This window comes from Cydia amplana, chromosome 14 (genome assembly GCF_948474715.1).
Source record: "Cydia amplana chromosome 14, ilCydAmpl1.1, whole genome shotgun sequence".
Classification (NCBI taxonomy): domain Eukaryota; kingdom Metazoa; phylum Arthropoda; class Insecta; order Lepidoptera; family Tortricidae; genus Cydia; species Cydia amplana.
The window spans coordinates 14,318,641-14,334,837 of NC_086082.1; the positions used below are offsets into that span (position 1 = coordinate 14,318,641).

Here is a 16,197-nt window from a genome sequence, read left to right on the forward strand (position 1 = left end):
CCTTCAGCATCCAAAAATTTATTTACTATTTTTTATGTAATGTTTGACAATATTATATAAACTGATTTTTGTTTAATGCATCGAGCATGCATTAAACAAAAATCAGTTTGCATGCATGCATCGAGCAGCAATGCAAACTAAAAACTTGAATAAATAAAAATAAATATAAATTAGAAAAACATACCTTATCTAAGTCTTGTCAAAAACTAGGGGCCCTATGCAATCACATGTACTTATGAGTAGTTACATTTTAAAGGTTATCACAGGTGACAGCCATCACAAACAAACTTGAGACAAGTGATGTAATCTCAACCAAATAATCGTGTCTAACGTGAACTTAACGTGCGCCAATTAGAAATTCGGTCCAATTAGCTAAAACAAAGAGCTGCCAATTACCTTCCTCAGTATACAAAACATATCCAAGTACACTGCACATTTGTCATGACATTTTTTTTATAAGAAAAGAGATGATCGTGATGGAATGATAACAAAACAGATAACATGGAGATAATACCAAGCATTTTTACAACAACGACACCAGTGCTAATCCACACCACACCGGCCGATTTTCAACTCCCAACACACCTTTTGTATTTATTTACAGGAAGCGCGCGTTCAGCCGATTTCAAAGATACAACGCCGTTTGGGCAATTATAGACATTAACTAAGAAGAAAACTGCGCGTAATGCAATGAAAATGCCGTGTGAAACCGGGCTTTGACATTAGTTTCTGGGTCATAATGGGAACTAGAGTTTGCTGAATCTATAATAGAGTTTGCTTAATCGACGTCTTAGCGGCTACACAAGGTGAAGGATGTTTTTTCTGACTTACCTAAAATATTATATTTGAGATTTCAAAAGATTATATTCATGAAAAACGCGAAAAAATGCGGTTCTCCATTCAGCACTACGAATACAAAATTTTAGTACTGATAGCAGCCGCGCGGTGGCGCAGGGCGCAAGTCATTGGTTGACAATGCGTTCAATATCTTGAATGAATTTTCTTTATTTAACCTAAAATAAAATAATAGCAAATAAAACAGAGTTAAACTTTCATTAAAACCCATTAAATCCTTTATCTTATTCATGTATTCTTCCTGAGGAGAGAGTTTTTAAATATTTCTAGCATGAATTAACCCATGCGTAAATTATGAACGTTACCGAATTTTCTACTTGTCATCATTATTATTTGTTCCAAGGCACGCATTTTTTTTATTGCGTTTTTGAGATATTATAATATATTGATTGCTTAATAATCCCAATTGAATTATTTAAAATATAAATTCATTTTATATTAACATTTATTTTACTAAAAAACTCTAAATTTAATTGAAAAAAGATAGAAACTATAATTCGACCATTTAGAAAATTGCGTGTAAAGAAGTACGTAAACGCTTTTCTTAACAAAATTTGACGTTTTCTTTCAGTCACCTACTTCGCTTCTTTGTGAGATTTGTGGATTTTAAAATAGACTGAATTAGATTTTGTTATTAGTTACATATAATATACCTTAAAAATGCCGGATCATTTAGGAGATGATATGAGGAAAGTCAAGGATGATAAGGAGGAACCAGAGAAGGAAATTAAATGTAAGCAACAAAAAAATCTAAATTTCCATGTCATCAATTGTATTAATAATAAAAATATTAATACCATGTCTTAATTTTCAGCGCTGGACGAAGGTGACATAGCTCTTTTAAAGTCATATGTAAGTTTTATTTAACAACAAATATTATAACCTTATTTATTTCCATAGTGACTGGCAAGTTTTAATATTTTTTTTTTAAATAGGGGCAAGGGCAATACACAAAGATTATCAAGGAGGTGGAGGAAGGTATTCAGACTGTAATGAAGAGGGTCAATGAACTCACGGGTATTAAGGAATCAGACACAGGGCTGGCTCCTCCGGCATTGTGGGATCTTGCAGCTGATAAACAGACTTTACAGAACGAACAACCACTGCAGGTTAGTTATTAGTCTGTTTATGCTAACTGTGCATCAACTTTGCAGTGACTAAGTGTGAAAGTACCATGTAAGTGTATAAACCCCATGTTTTCATAGGAAATTATTGTTTATGGATGCACTTTCGCGCTTCTGTTGCTTGCCGCATAAACATTATGTTTACAATCAGAGACACATTGTTATAGCAGATTTATTGTTTAGCCAATGATCAAAAACTACCTGTCAAGCAGATCTTGTCAGTAGAAAAAGGCAGCAAATTTGAAAAAAGTAGGCGCGAAGGGATATTGTCCCATAGAAAATTTGAATTTCGTGACCCCCGTTTCTACTGACAAGATTTGCTTGACCATCTATACTTAGATTTTCCTACTTTTTATAAAAAAATGAGTCTATGAATCCTTTTGTTTTGTAAAGCCTGACCAGTAATATATGATCATAGTCAAGAGGGCGCTATTTATTCTATGTATTGGGTCATGGGTGACAGTTCAGTATAGTATGAAAAAATTAGTTCCAGTGACATTCCGCAACATGGCGCATGATCATTATATCAGTCAGGCTTTAGAAGAGTACTAAGAGTAGAGAATATTCACCAAAGATTTTTGATTTGGTAGCTACTTCACACTAGAGTTAATCACTTATTCTTGAAAGTGAATTAATCTATCAAAACTTTTTCAAGGTGGCAAGATGTACAAAAATCATCAACGCAGACTCAAATGATCCCAAATACATAATTAATGTGAAGCAGTTTGCCAAGTTTGTGGTGGACCTCGCAGATTCAGTCGCTCCTACAGATATTGAAGAGGGCATGAGGGTCGGGTAAGTTTTATTTGAGTGTAAGAGATGTCAGTGACAAACGCCACACTGCAGACTAGCATGCATTGGGCCTAGGACAGAGTGAGTTTACGACACGGAAAAAGAATAGAACAGCACAGCCTGTAAGAGTAGTGCCTTTCAGCAACATGCATGGCTCTGTGACACTGCTAGTAAGATTATAAGTCTTGGTTATGTTTATTATTTCCTATAATATGTATCACTTTCACACTTGGCCGGTTTTTATGTATGTTATTACTAGGAGAGGAAAGAAAGAAAATTGTTTAACAGCTTAGCAAGTTTCTGATACAACTCTCCAAAATCAAATGTTCATTGAAAACAGCTCGACTGGTAGAGACATACTGTTTTGAGTTATTACCTTGAACAACAAAAAAGATTGTATCTTGCCCTAACTATACTTACCTGACATTACAAAGATCACTAAGTACCTACTAGTAAAGGGGCCCACTGATTAACAGTCCGCCGGACGATATCGGCCTGTCAGTTGGGACAAAAAGTTGACAGCTGACAGCTAACAACAACAACTGACAACAACACAACAACTGACAGCGAACAACTGACAGGCCGATATCGTCCGGCGGACTGATAATCAGTGGGCCCCTTAAGTTAATGAATAAAGTGTCATTCAATAGAACTTGCTAACTATGTAAACAAACCGCCATACTAAAATTGACACTGAATGTCAAATTACTAGTAACTTTTGTTTACATAGTTTGCAAGTTCTATTGAATGACACTTTAGTTATGAATGTGAAAGTTTGGGTGCTTAGAAATTTGAATGTTTCCTCAAATTACGATACTTTCCTCAACAGGGTTGACCGTAATAAGTACCAGATCCACATCCCGCTGCCTCCGAAGATCGACCCGACAGTCACCATGATGCAGGTTGAAGAGAAGCCGGATGTGACTTACAGCGATGTTGGTGGGTGTAAGGAACAGATTGAGAAGCTAAGGGAGGTCGTCGAGACGCCACTCTTGCATGTAAGTTATTTTATCCAAGTTGAAAGCATACAGGTCACCATTTTTATCACCTGTCACTATGCCCGTCACTTTCGCACTTACATACTTGTTAGAACGTGACAGGCATGGTTACAAGCGATAAAAATGCGACGGTGCTACCGCCGCTGATGGTAAAGGCTTTCCATTGAATATTAATGCCTTAAAAACCAGAGGTATCGGAGACTTGGCTTTCGGATTTCTTACACAGTGGAAAAGTACATCACTACATAGTATAATACAAAGTCGGTTTCCGCTGTCTGTCTGTCCCTATGTATTATGCAGATTATGCTTAGATCTTTAAAACTACGTAACGGATTTCGATGCGGTTTTTTTTAATAGATAGAATAATGAAAGAGGAAGGTTTATGTATAATTTGTTAGTAAAACACAAAAGACACAGAAAGGAAACAGATAAAAGTACCTCTAGACTAGAGAAATGAAAATTTGTCAAATTCTTCTAATTTAGGTATTTAGGTCAAAGAAAACAAATGAAATATTCAGAAAATACCCAATATTTTTGAGTGAATTATGTACTTCGATTGAATGTTTAAAGAATATCAAATTCTTTGTTACAGCCGGAAAAATTCGTAAAGCTCGGAATTGAACCGCCAAAAGGAGTGCTGCTATTCGGCCCTCCCGGCACCGGCAAGACACTATGCGCTCGCGCTGTCGCTAACCGCACTGACGCTTGCTTCATCAGAGTTATTGGTAAGTAATTATATCAGGCTCAACACGTCCACTATAACGCAGCGTACTACGTAGGCGAACAACACGCGAAAGCGAAGCGAAGCGATGCGGCGCGGGGTGAATCAATCCTTTGATACCTATAGAAGTGTCCTACGTGGGCGATCTCGTTGCGAACGCGAACGCCGTGGGCCCGCCGCGCCGCTTCGCTTCGCTTCGCGTTCGTGAGTTGTTCGCTTACGTAAGAGGCAGCGTTATACATAGGATTCGCCCAAGAATCCCGAGAAATTCGTGAAGCTAGGAATTATTTATTTATTTAATCTTTATTGCACAAAAGAAAAACCTTTATAGTACAAAAGGCGGAATAATGCCATGAGGCATTCTCTACCAAAAGACACTAATTATGACACTAAAAGATATGGGGCCTCACGAGGATAAGCAGTAAGTAGTTACAACATGAGTATTTGTTTTGGTTTTGTTTGGGGAATAAAGAAAGAATGCTATTCACAAGCTTCGGTAGTATTCTGATACACTTCCCCAATAGTAAACTTAGCAATGAACAACTATATCGTATCTAGTTTTGCGATAAAACTACACACTGCTATACAAAGTCTGTCATATATCTACGAGCGGAGGCTGAAATATCGCGAATATTTAAAGCCTAAGCTAGAAAAAAAAGAAAAAAAAAAACACTGCTATTTTATTCCCCGCCTCTTTGGCATTTTAAATATTGCCGCCATACGTAGTGGTTATATTCTCATTGGCCGCCATTACTAACGATTATTAATTAACATTAACTTTAATACTCATTTTCATTTTTTTTTCTAAGGCCGCGAACTTTCTCAGTTGCCCCTCGTATGTATCGTTTTCACCGACTTCAAAAAAGGAGGAGGTTATCATCACTTCGCAAGTGCATTCAAGTAGGCAAATCTCTGGCCAGTCTAAGGCCCACTTGCACCATTTCATTAACCCGGGTTTAACCGATTAAACCTGGAGTTACCATGGTTACCAGTACGATTTGACAATCGGTTAACGGTTTAATAGCTTAACCCCGGGTTTGTGGGATGGTGCAAGTGGGCCTAATTTAAACCTTATACTTAACTTTTTAAAAGGATTATCAAAGTTTGCGCAAGTAGAAATTAACAACCTCGTTTTTATATTGCGGTATCCAGAAATACATACATAAGAAAATTAAATAAACAGCGCATCAATCTAACTTAAGCCGTATTCCATTCAACATAGAGTCTATTCTTCAGGTTCGGAGCTCGTCCAGAAATACGTGGGCGAGGGCGCACGCATGGTGCGCGAACTGTTTGAAATGGCGCGCAGCAAGAAGGCCTGCCTCATATTCTTCGATGAAATCGACGCCATCGGAGGTGCTAGGTGAGATATTTTTGTAAATTACACAAATTCGTTGGTGCATTATTTTTTAAATTGATTAGGTAACTGCCTTAACTGCCGAAGGCGAAGGCACAGGGCGGACACGCCATACATCAAAAATGATTTGCGTTTATATGTGTGCGCGGCACGTCTGTACACGCGTCATTGAGTTTCTGACGGAATCCTGACGGAATCTCAGTAGAGCGACTTACGCACACATTCATGTCGCGGCCTGTCGCGGGCGAGGTAATCCGAGTCGGGGCGGGGCGGTGCGTGTCCGTTCTGTATGATAATACTATTACTTATTCTGTGGCGAGAAAAAAAACATCCAACAGGACCTTTTTAGACCCTCTTTTTGTATAGCACAGACAAAGAAATTAGCGTCGGAAGAATTAGGGTCGGTTGCACCAAACCGCCTCGCCTGTCACCGTTAAAGCGTTCGCTAAATTTTATTGTATGGGAATTTTCATAAATCTCTGCCGATTGATGTTGATCAGTCTGTCAAATGTGGTTGGTGCAACTGGCCCTTAAGCTTTGGATTCCTCCGAAAACGGTGCCGTCATATGACGGCCGTCATATAGCGGCCGCAAAAGACGGCCGTCTTTACGGTGGCGACATGTGGAAAGTACCACGGCGTCATAACACACCGTCATCCACCAAGGTCAAAGCGGCAAATTTGAAAAATGTAGGCGCGATGGGATAACGTCCCATAGAAAATTTGAATTTCGCGCCTTTTCCTACTGACAAGATTTACTTGATCATCTATAATTTACTTGGAGGATGAAATATCATCAGAAGAGGAAAATAATCGTAGTACGGAATCATTTATTCAAATCTCGTGTCATTTATTCAAAATGGCGTCACCGCTATCTAATAAAACGTTCACGAAACTATCGACACCGTGATGACGGCCGTCATCTTAGTAACGTAACGCCGTCTAGGAAACCGCGCCATCTTGTTTACATAGACAACGTTCTAGTGACGTCAGTCAACGCTATATAGCGGCCGTAATATGACGGCACCGTTTTCGGAGGAATCCAAAGCTTTAGACACGTGGAGAAGACCGTCATAGGGCAAGAACTCTCGTATTGGTCTCTCTTTCTCTCTCGCAGACAGTCAGAAAGGAATACCTTCACTTCTGCTGCTCTACCGACCTTTTGTAAGTGGAGTATGTGTACAAACGCAAGAATTAAAAGCGACGAAAGAGCTTGTATATGTTCTTCTCCTATAGACGGTCTTAGCCACATTGACCTTAGCCTCAAATTTGATATGAGTAGTTATAGGGCGAACGTTTTGTTGTAAAGATAGCACTTAACAACCTAGATACCGCATAATGTGCGGGGCCGTACGATGCTATCTATTTCAGCGGTCAAGGCTGCGGCTACAGTATTACACGTGTAAAAGCGTGTACCAAAGTGAAAACTTCTTTAGCGGCGCTGGGCACTTTTTGAGGAAAAAATGATAAACTCGAGACAGCGTAAGGCGATCACGTGACCGTAAGGGGCGTAAGGCGATCACGTGACCGTAAGCCCTGTAAGGTGGCCACTCATAATTTAAATGGCATTTAAATCAATAAAGAAAAACTCAATGTTATTTGACACTTATGTTGCGGACTCCTTTTCAAGACTCTTTACCTATGTTCAAATAATTTGACGTTGTCATGGCAGTATGTAAATAAACATGTCAATGAAAAAGTGTGATCTTATTTGAGAATGATAATAATATATAATAAATAAATAGAATACCTCCGCTAAACGTATGTATCGTGTTACCGGGCGTCGGTAACATAGTAAGGTGAGTTTTCACTTCTATCGGCACTCCCGGAGTGCAACCGTTGTTGCTTGTTTTTACCAAAAACTTTTGATTGTAGATTCGACGACGGCGCTGGCGGCGATAACGAAGTGCAAAGAACCATGTTGGAGCTGATCAACCAGCTGGATGGCTTCGACCCTCGCGGAAACATCAAGGTGAATAAAATATATGCCATTTTCAACCTAAAGGCACAGAATAAATAATAGTACTAGCAGGCGTGTCTCACTCCGCGATTTCGTCGCTTTGCTACAGGTAGCTAAAAGTACATCCGTTCGGCCCCAATTTTGGGGAAAGCCATAAGCCGCACGTGGCGCTCTCGCCACCTAGCGGCCATATCTGTGCTGATCGTAACAGACGCGTTTTGTTAGAGAGTGAGTCTTCTGTACTTAGTACTATTATTTATTCTGTGGTACTAGGTACAGAAGATTCACTCTCTAACAAAACGCGTCTGTTGCAACAGATATGACCGCTAGGTGGCGCCAGCGCGAGCAGGCGTCCGTTCCATAGCGGTGCGCGGCAACTACTATCGCTAGACACCAAAATTGGTGTGGGCCGCATGTACTTGTAGCGACGCGACGAAATCGCGGAGTGAGCCACGCCTGCTAAAGGGTACTTATTGTCGGTTGTCAATAAGGCGCTATTTCCGTAATGCTTCAATTTGGAATCAACCTTATCGACAACCGACAATGTGTACGTAAATAGTTCAGCGGTTCTCAACATTTTTCGGTGTGGGAACCCTTTTGTAAAGCGAAATATTTAGTAATAGCCCCAAATAAAAAAAATCGTTCGTCACTATTTAACTATAGACCAGAGATATATAGAAGAGCTGGTTATTGATTTGTTTTCGCTTTTTCTCGCGGAGCCCCCATAGAGGCTTCGAAGAATGGCGGTAATTTAGTTGAAAACACACATCACAAATATTTAAAAAAAAACAGGTTTTGGAAAGTGAGTGGTGAATGGTATTGCCAACTTATAGTTCTATACACTAATGAGTTATTTTTTTTCGAAAATATGTTGTTTTTTCAAAAACCATCTACGTCGTTGATGACGTTGACATTTAACAAATCAACACACATGAGTGAAAGAATAAGGATCAAAGTCAAATGGCGTTCTAACAGTTTTAATCTTCTGTCGAAAGATGGCAGTAAATGTACTGTGACTACATAACCTACAATGACAGTAACTCTCTACACACTCTATTCTCTTTGCTCTTAGGGACATCCAATCCTATTCAAGCACTCTATCAATTCCTTATCACATTGGCATATCTCGCTTCTACACCGATTGGTCTCGTCGCCGCAGTAGGGTGACCCGTCGTAGACTTTCCCATGAAGTATTAATAACTTAGAAAATTGATTCACTTAAGAGCTATAAGGGCTATATTAAGGTTATTATAATTTTAATTTGAAAGTTTAATTTGAACCTATTTAACAAAAATATTGTTTACAACGCCTCTTTATATAATCCACATTATTTTACAAATTATTACATAATTACACGAAGTAAGTATTAGTCAAACTCGTTTCTTATCGCTTTCGGTACAAAAGTGCCCATAATGCTCACGGCATTACCCCGCTGGATGGCTATGGACAACCTCTGCACCAGAAACACAGACAAGACATCCTCTAGACTGAGCATAGTAACGCTACCCCCTCTGCCACTATATACGGTAGTTTTACTCCATCTTCGAGTCAAAGTGTCAGAATCCCGTGCCGTGATTGGTCCGTGTCTTTGAACGGACCAATCACAGCACGGGATTCGCTCACCTCGTCCCCCCGCACCCCCGTATTTTTGGCAGCATCGGTTTCATGAAATAATTGCTCTAAACTCCGTCTAGAGGATTCCTAGTCTATGACCAGAAACGATTCGGCAATATTATACCTCTCTTTTACTCTCAGGGGCATCCAATTCGATTCAAGCACTCTATCAATTCCTTATCACATTGACATATCTCGCTTCTACACCGATTGGTCTCGTCGCCGCAGTAGGGTGACCCGTCGTCGTAGACTTTCCAATCGTAAGGCATTATGTAGATATTAATGCGCCAACAGTCGTGGTGCTTTAAAACGTCGTCGTAACAGTGGTCGTGCTTTTGACAGCATCTGTCAAAGAAAGAAGGTCAAGATCATAGATGGTAGGATCCTATAGATGTGCGGCGTGCGTCCGTGAGGGACAAAACATACGCAATGCGACACTACGAGTATGATTGGTCGAATTTATTTGACGCGCACCGTAATCCAGAATAATTTACGGTGGGGAATAAAAAAATGTGAGACTGTGACAAAGACAAACAATAATAGCACTTTCGCTGCTACTTCTACTGAAATATACATAGGACTATTCCGTTCGGTCATTTCCCCCCACCCCTCATGCCTGATCCTAGATTATTAAAATACTAGATTCATGGTCAAGATTCAGTTATGGGGCATCGGCCGTAGTTTGCCAAGTGTATGTCAAAATCATAGCTTGGATAGAATGAGTATTATTAAATTATTTATATGTATTGAAATTTCATTTCTTTTTCAATCACATAATAAGCTCGCATGAAAGAAAATCTGAGATTTTTAATCTCTTAATATGATCAGATACTATCTATAGCTGCTGCCTACGACTTCGTCTGAAATGATATTGATGATTGATAAAAACTATCCTGTGTCCTTCGCCGGGTCTTAACTTAACCTCCATAAGTCCATACCCAATTTCATCTAAATTAGTTCAGCAGAGCGTGAAGAGGTAACAGAGTAATCGACAGACAAACATAATTACTTTCGCATTTTTAATATTAGGCACAAAGACACTTTAGTATAGAGGCGTATTGTTAAACTAGACTTATATCGACCAGGATATGAACCGTGATTACCTTTTGTGTTGTTTTCGAGCTCCCGATATTTCGACGCAGTTACATGCATCTTGTTCACGGGTAACCCGATGACCCGATGAGATGCATGTAACTGCGTCGAAATATCGGGAGCTCGAAAACAACACAAAAGGTAATCACGGTTCATATCCTGGTCGATATAAGTCTAGTGAAACTAACCGTGAATCATTCAAAACGCGTATTGTTAAAAGTAAATTTTGTAGTCACAGTAAAATGACTGTCGTCTTTCGACACAGGATTAAAACTTTTAGAACGCCATTTGACTTTGACCCATGTTCTTGCACTGATATGTGTTAAAATTGTTAAATATCAAACGGTGTCGCCATCTACACGAGTATAGTTCAAAGGTATGGCGCCATCTTTACGAGCATAATTTTTTCTTGATTTTCGGAGGCTTTTCTTAGACTATTTATTTTAATACGGAGTTATACATATCCATCTTTAATAGAGATAATCACCTGTCAATGTCGTCTACCGGTGTGCCAGTCCCGCCGAATCCGCAGTAGTTTCCATAGCCCAACAAATCCCACGCACTACATTTAGTGCATTCTCGAATCATATAGTACAGGTTTAACGCGTTGCGCTTCATGCGTCCCTCGCCTTTCTTATATTGAGTTGCTAAAGCTGTATTAGGCGATTTTAAGGGACCGCTAGATTGCGCAATGTCGGTGCAATTAAGGGTGTTTAAATCTGAAAAAAAAAGGCATTGAATGTATTCTCTTCTAGATTTGTGCACATTTGCAGAAAATAGTGTTTTTTCTGACATCCAAGCCAGATTTTAAAGGGACCCACTGATTACCAGTCCGCCGGAAGATGTCGGTCTGTCAATTGTTCGGAACTGTCACCTTTTGCGTTTAACTGACAGGCAGATATCGTCCGGCGGACTGGTAATCAGTGGGCCCCTGTACGGTTCCGTACCTCAAAATGAAAAAAACGGATATAGGATCACTTTGTTGCCCGTCCGTCCGTCTGGTGTCAAGTATGTAGAGGTACTGATAAATACGCTACTTGACGCTAGATGTCGACTGACATGGTATAATAATATACTCGGCCTGGTACTCTCTTCCGACTACGTGACTAACACAAGCCTCTATGTCATCATGCGACAGCGCTATATGATAATATGCGATAGCGCTATATAAAGTGGCAATGTTATTGTGACGTAGGCTTGTGTCACTCTGGGAAGAGAAGACCATGTTTTATTAGACTATGGACTATGAAAACAATAAGCGTTTTACCAAAGAAAACTGATGTATGGAGTGAGCACTCTATGCTTACTTATTTCTCTATGGTAATAAATAGCATAACAAATCTAGGTACTTCTCTTTATATACTAGTTAACAATAGTATTAGTTCGTTTCTTTGATTTAACACTTACACGCGCTAAGAACGACGATTACAACAATAATTTTAGCCAGCGACATGATTGCTTGACTTCGCGGGCACTTCTGTGCTAGTTTTGCAAAAGATAATAAATATTATCGCTACTTATGTCACATACTGCATAAAGTGCATAATAGTCACGTATAAAAAATCAGCACATAGTTTACGCATTTTTGTAATTTACATTATGTATACGCGATGTCGCTGTGGGCAGGCTCGTGTGAATAAATCTTTTTTAAATGACAAATTATGTTTTAATAGGATGTGTGTTTGAATTGTAATTATCTGAGAAAAATTAGAGAGTTTTGAACATGCTCCTAAGGTCCAATAAGAAAATTAGGTTTTCAAGTACTTATGTACTTATGAGGCCTTTGCCGAGCAGTGGGACACTTATAGGCAATTTTTTAGGGTTCCGTACCCAAAGGGTAAAAACGGGACCCTATTACTAAGACTCCGTTGTCCGTCCGTCCGTCCGTCTGTCACCAGGCTGTATCTCACGAACCGTGATAGCTAGACAGTTGAAATTTTCACAGATGATGTAAAAACAGAATAAAATAAAGATTTAAGTGGGGCTCCCATACAACAAACGTGATTTTTGACCGAAGTTAAGCAACGTCGGGCGGGGTCAGTACTTGAGTGACCGTTTTTTTTCTTGTTTTGCTCTATTTTTTTGTTGAAGGTGTGGAACCCTCCGTGCGCGAGTCCGACTCGCACTTGGCCGGTTTTTTATGTTATATCTCAAATGGTTACCCAGATGGTTACTCTCATTCGTTCGTTACTGGATTGATAGAAACTCAAAGCTCTACTCTGATTGCCTTATGCATGCCATATGATTGAATAAATAAATAAATGACTAAGTAGTCTATCATTGTTTTAACCTATCCATATGGAAACACTTATAACGTGGTTTCCGTATCGAATAGGGTAGATATAGATGGTCAAGCAAATCTTGTCAGTAGAAAAAGGTGCGAAATTCGTATTTTCTATGGGACGATATCCCTTCGCGCCTGCATTTTTAAAATTTGTCACCTTTTTCTACTGACAAGATCTGCTTGATCAACTTTAGCTTTATTGTTTTTAATAGTGTTACCTTTTCCCCGTCTCTTTTTCGTGCAATTTCAAGATATTGGCCTCTTGGCCACTACCGGTTATAACGACCATAATCCATCGGTCTCTTCGATGTCGTTATTCGTTATAAACGGTTTTGACTGTATTGATTTGGTTACCCTTTTGTTCGGGTAAGTGAATGATAGGTTTTGTAAAAACAATTCTATCAAATACTTTATCCAATTTATTTATTTAATCGTATGGCATAGTACTATAAACAGAAAACAAACAGTTATAAATACAGATTAAGTCCAATCAGCCACTTGGTCCAATCTTAACCTTAAGTTTAAATTTACATTCGTTGCTCTGCTACTCACACATGTTAGTTTTATTGTTACATAGTTAACTTACTTATTAAATTGTTTAGTTTTTAGTTTGTTATCAAACTTATTATCATAGTTTTAGCTTGTAGTTAATCACTAAGGCCCACTTGCACCATCGCGCTAACCCGGGGTTAAGCTGTTAAACCGTTAACCCAGTGTCAAATTGTACTGGTAACCATGGTAACGCCAAGTTTAACCGGTTAACCTCGGGTTAGTGGAATGGTGCAAGTGGGCCTAAGGAAGAGCGGTGTTCCTTAACACAGGTATTTATATACTTAAAAAGGGGGATCAACCTGTATTTTGTTAAAGGTCCAATCCGGTCTATGGATATTCGTCGTTGCCACATTTTGCTATTATACGCTGAACCCACAAAATTAACCCGTTTAATTTATTTCCCCAGGTCCTAATGGCGACCAACCGCCCGGACACGCTGGACCCGGCGCTCATGCGTCCGGGCCGCCTCGACCGTAAAGTCGAGTTCGGTCTGCCGGACCTGGAGGGCCGCGCGCACATCTTCCGGATCCACGCGCGCTCCATGAGCGTCGAGAGGGACATACGGTTCGACCTGCTGGCTCGGCTGTGCCCTAACTCCACTGGGGCTGAAATTAGGTAAGTCCTTCACTAGATAAGTAAGCCTGGACTTTTGGAGAAATTAGAATCGTATCAACACTATCAACGAAGAATTCAAGGCATCAAGTAGATTTAGGCAATTAGATATTAAATATCGTCTGCGTTGTTTTCTTTCTCCATCAAATCAGTCGAGACAACTGCATATAATGAGAATTTTTGACATAATGGCGACCAACCGCCCGGACACGCTGGACCCGGCGCTCATGCGTCGTGGCCGCCTAGACCGCAAAGTCGAGTTCGGTCTGCCGGACCCCGAGGACCGCGCGCACATTTTCCGGATCCACGCGCTCTATGAGCATAGATTCGTGGATATACGGTTCGACCTGTTAGCCAGGCTGTGCCCTAACTCCACTGGAGCTGAAATTAGGTGAGTACTTAATAGGAGTACCACTAGGGGCCACTTGCACTATTCACTAACCCGGGGTTAACCGGTTAAACCTGGAGTTACCATGGTTACCAGTACAATTTGACACCGGGTTGAACCGGTCAACCCCGGGTTAGTGGGACGGTGCAAGTGGTGCTAAGGAGATTTAAATCATCTTAACTTAGAAGAATTTAAGGCAGCAAGCAGCAGATTGAGGAATGTACAGTTAGATGCAGAGATAACTGACCCCCTACATAGAAACTGGTTTGCAGGTGGGGGTCAGTTATCTCTGAAGCTTACTTTACATATAAAAGGAGATTTTATCAATTGGATCCCAATTTCTAAACACGCTTTATCTACTCGTTAAATGACAGGTCTTTAACTCCAGTGTTGCCTTCTGGTAATTTGCAAATGAAGACCAGTTTTTAGTCTCGGTAGCTCAGTTGATAAGGTGGCAGCCGTGGCAAGCTAACATAGAGCTACTATATACCTACTATAGGTATTGAAGTTGCGAATTCGAGTCTTCCCGAGGCGGTATACTTATCACTCAAAGATTATAATTTGTTAAACCACCTCCCGTGATGTCGTAGTTTGGCAGTCTGACTTCATCGAAAGGTTGCAAGTTTGAAAGGTTAGTTTTTTTCTCAGTATTGTCAGTGTCCAAAAACATAAAGCGTAAACTTATTTCTAAAGCGTATTATACCACACAAGACTACATGAATGATAACGTGGGATTAATTGTTATTCGAAATGATTATTTATTTATTAGGTATATTTGATTAATGATGCGGAAATTGATATTCCGATGTATATACTTCTTTTGTGTTTTTTATTTATTTATTTGACATTTAGATTTTATTCTAGAAACATTCTAGACTAGTATTTTTTATACAATTTTTTTTCATGTTTGACGATCCTGTTGTGAAATTCTTAAATTTGTGTTTTATTTGTATAATAATCCAATATTCTTATGGAATAATAACATCAATAAATTGCTCTGATAATTAGCTTAAGATAATTTATAAGTATGTTACGATTCATAAGTGCTTGTTGCTAGGCCTACATGAATAAAGTATATTTTGACTATTGACTATTGACTATACAAAAATATCACATTTTCCAGGTCGGTGTGCACCGAGGCGGGCATGTTCGCGATCCGCGCGCGCCGCAAGGTTGCCACCGAGAAGGACTTCCTCGAAGCCGTCAACAAGGTCATTAAGAGCTACGCCAAGTTCTCCGCCACCCCTCGCTACATGACCTACAACTAGATTGGTTCATTCTTTAATAAATATATAATTGTGTATTCATACTTTTTGTTTCATTTATCTCTCTTAAAAACACTTTTGGATACTTTGAATAATTTTACGGTTTAGACTCTCACAACAGTTTAAATACGAATATCTGGGTGACCGAAACTTCGCTCGGAAAACATAAAAAAACTCGAAAATGCGCGTTTTCCCAGAGATAAGACCTAGCTAGATCGATTTTTCGCCCCCAAAAACCCCCATATAGCAAATTTCATCGAAATCGTTAGAGCCGTTTCCGAGATCCCCGAAATATATATATATATAAATAAATAAACAAGAATTGCTCGTTTAAAGGTATTAGATTACTTTTGAATACTATAGTACTCTGGAGTGACCTGCAACGCGTGTGACCAACGCTAGGGTTAGCTACTAGAAATGGATTTACAAATAATGTGAAAATAAAACGCCACGTACTGGAGTCACACCATTCACACACCTTAGTTAATTCAGTCGTGCTAACTGACATCCTAGCTAAGATAGGATCCTAAAAAAATGTTCCTAGTTAGTGCAGTGCCCCTTACTAAACGTGGTTACACTACGATC

The 16,197-nt window shown here is 39.6% G+C and overlaps 2 protein-coding genes across 2 annotated transcripts; one reads left to right on the forward strand and one right to left on the reverse strand.

Annotated features, from left to right (window-relative positions):
• Positions 1-1,411: 1,411 nt before the first annotated feature.
• LOC134654202 (26S proteasome regulatory subunit 7) lies at positions 1,412-15,656 on the forward strand. Its single transcript, XM_063509664.1, has 10 exons — positions 1,412-1,588; positions 1,670-1,707; positions 1,791-1,964; positions 2,635-2,774; positions 3,601-3,769; positions 4,362-4,494; positions 5,727-5,853; positions 7,721-7,817; positions 13,754-13,962; positions 15,471-15,656. The coding sequence occupies exons 1-10, from the start codon at positions 1,516-1,518 to the stop codon at positions 15,613-15,615; spliced, it is 1,305 nt and encodes a 434-aa protein (XP_063365734.1). The 5' UTR covers positions 1,412-1,515; the 3' UTR covers positions 15,616-15,656.
• LOC134654286 (acidic phospholipase A2-like) lies at positions 9,557-12,042 on the reverse strand. The gene is made up of 3 exons (XM_063509752.1): positions 11,919-12,042; positions 10,999-11,230; positions 9,557-9,764 (listed from the first exon to the last, which is right to left on the reverse strand). The coding sequence occupies exons 1-3, from the start codon at positions 11,962-11,964 to the stop codon at positions 9,557-9,559; spliced, it is 486 nt and encodes a 161-aa protein (XP_063365822.1). The 5' UTR covers positions 11,965-12,042.
• Positions 15,657-16,197: the final 541 nt, after the last annotated feature.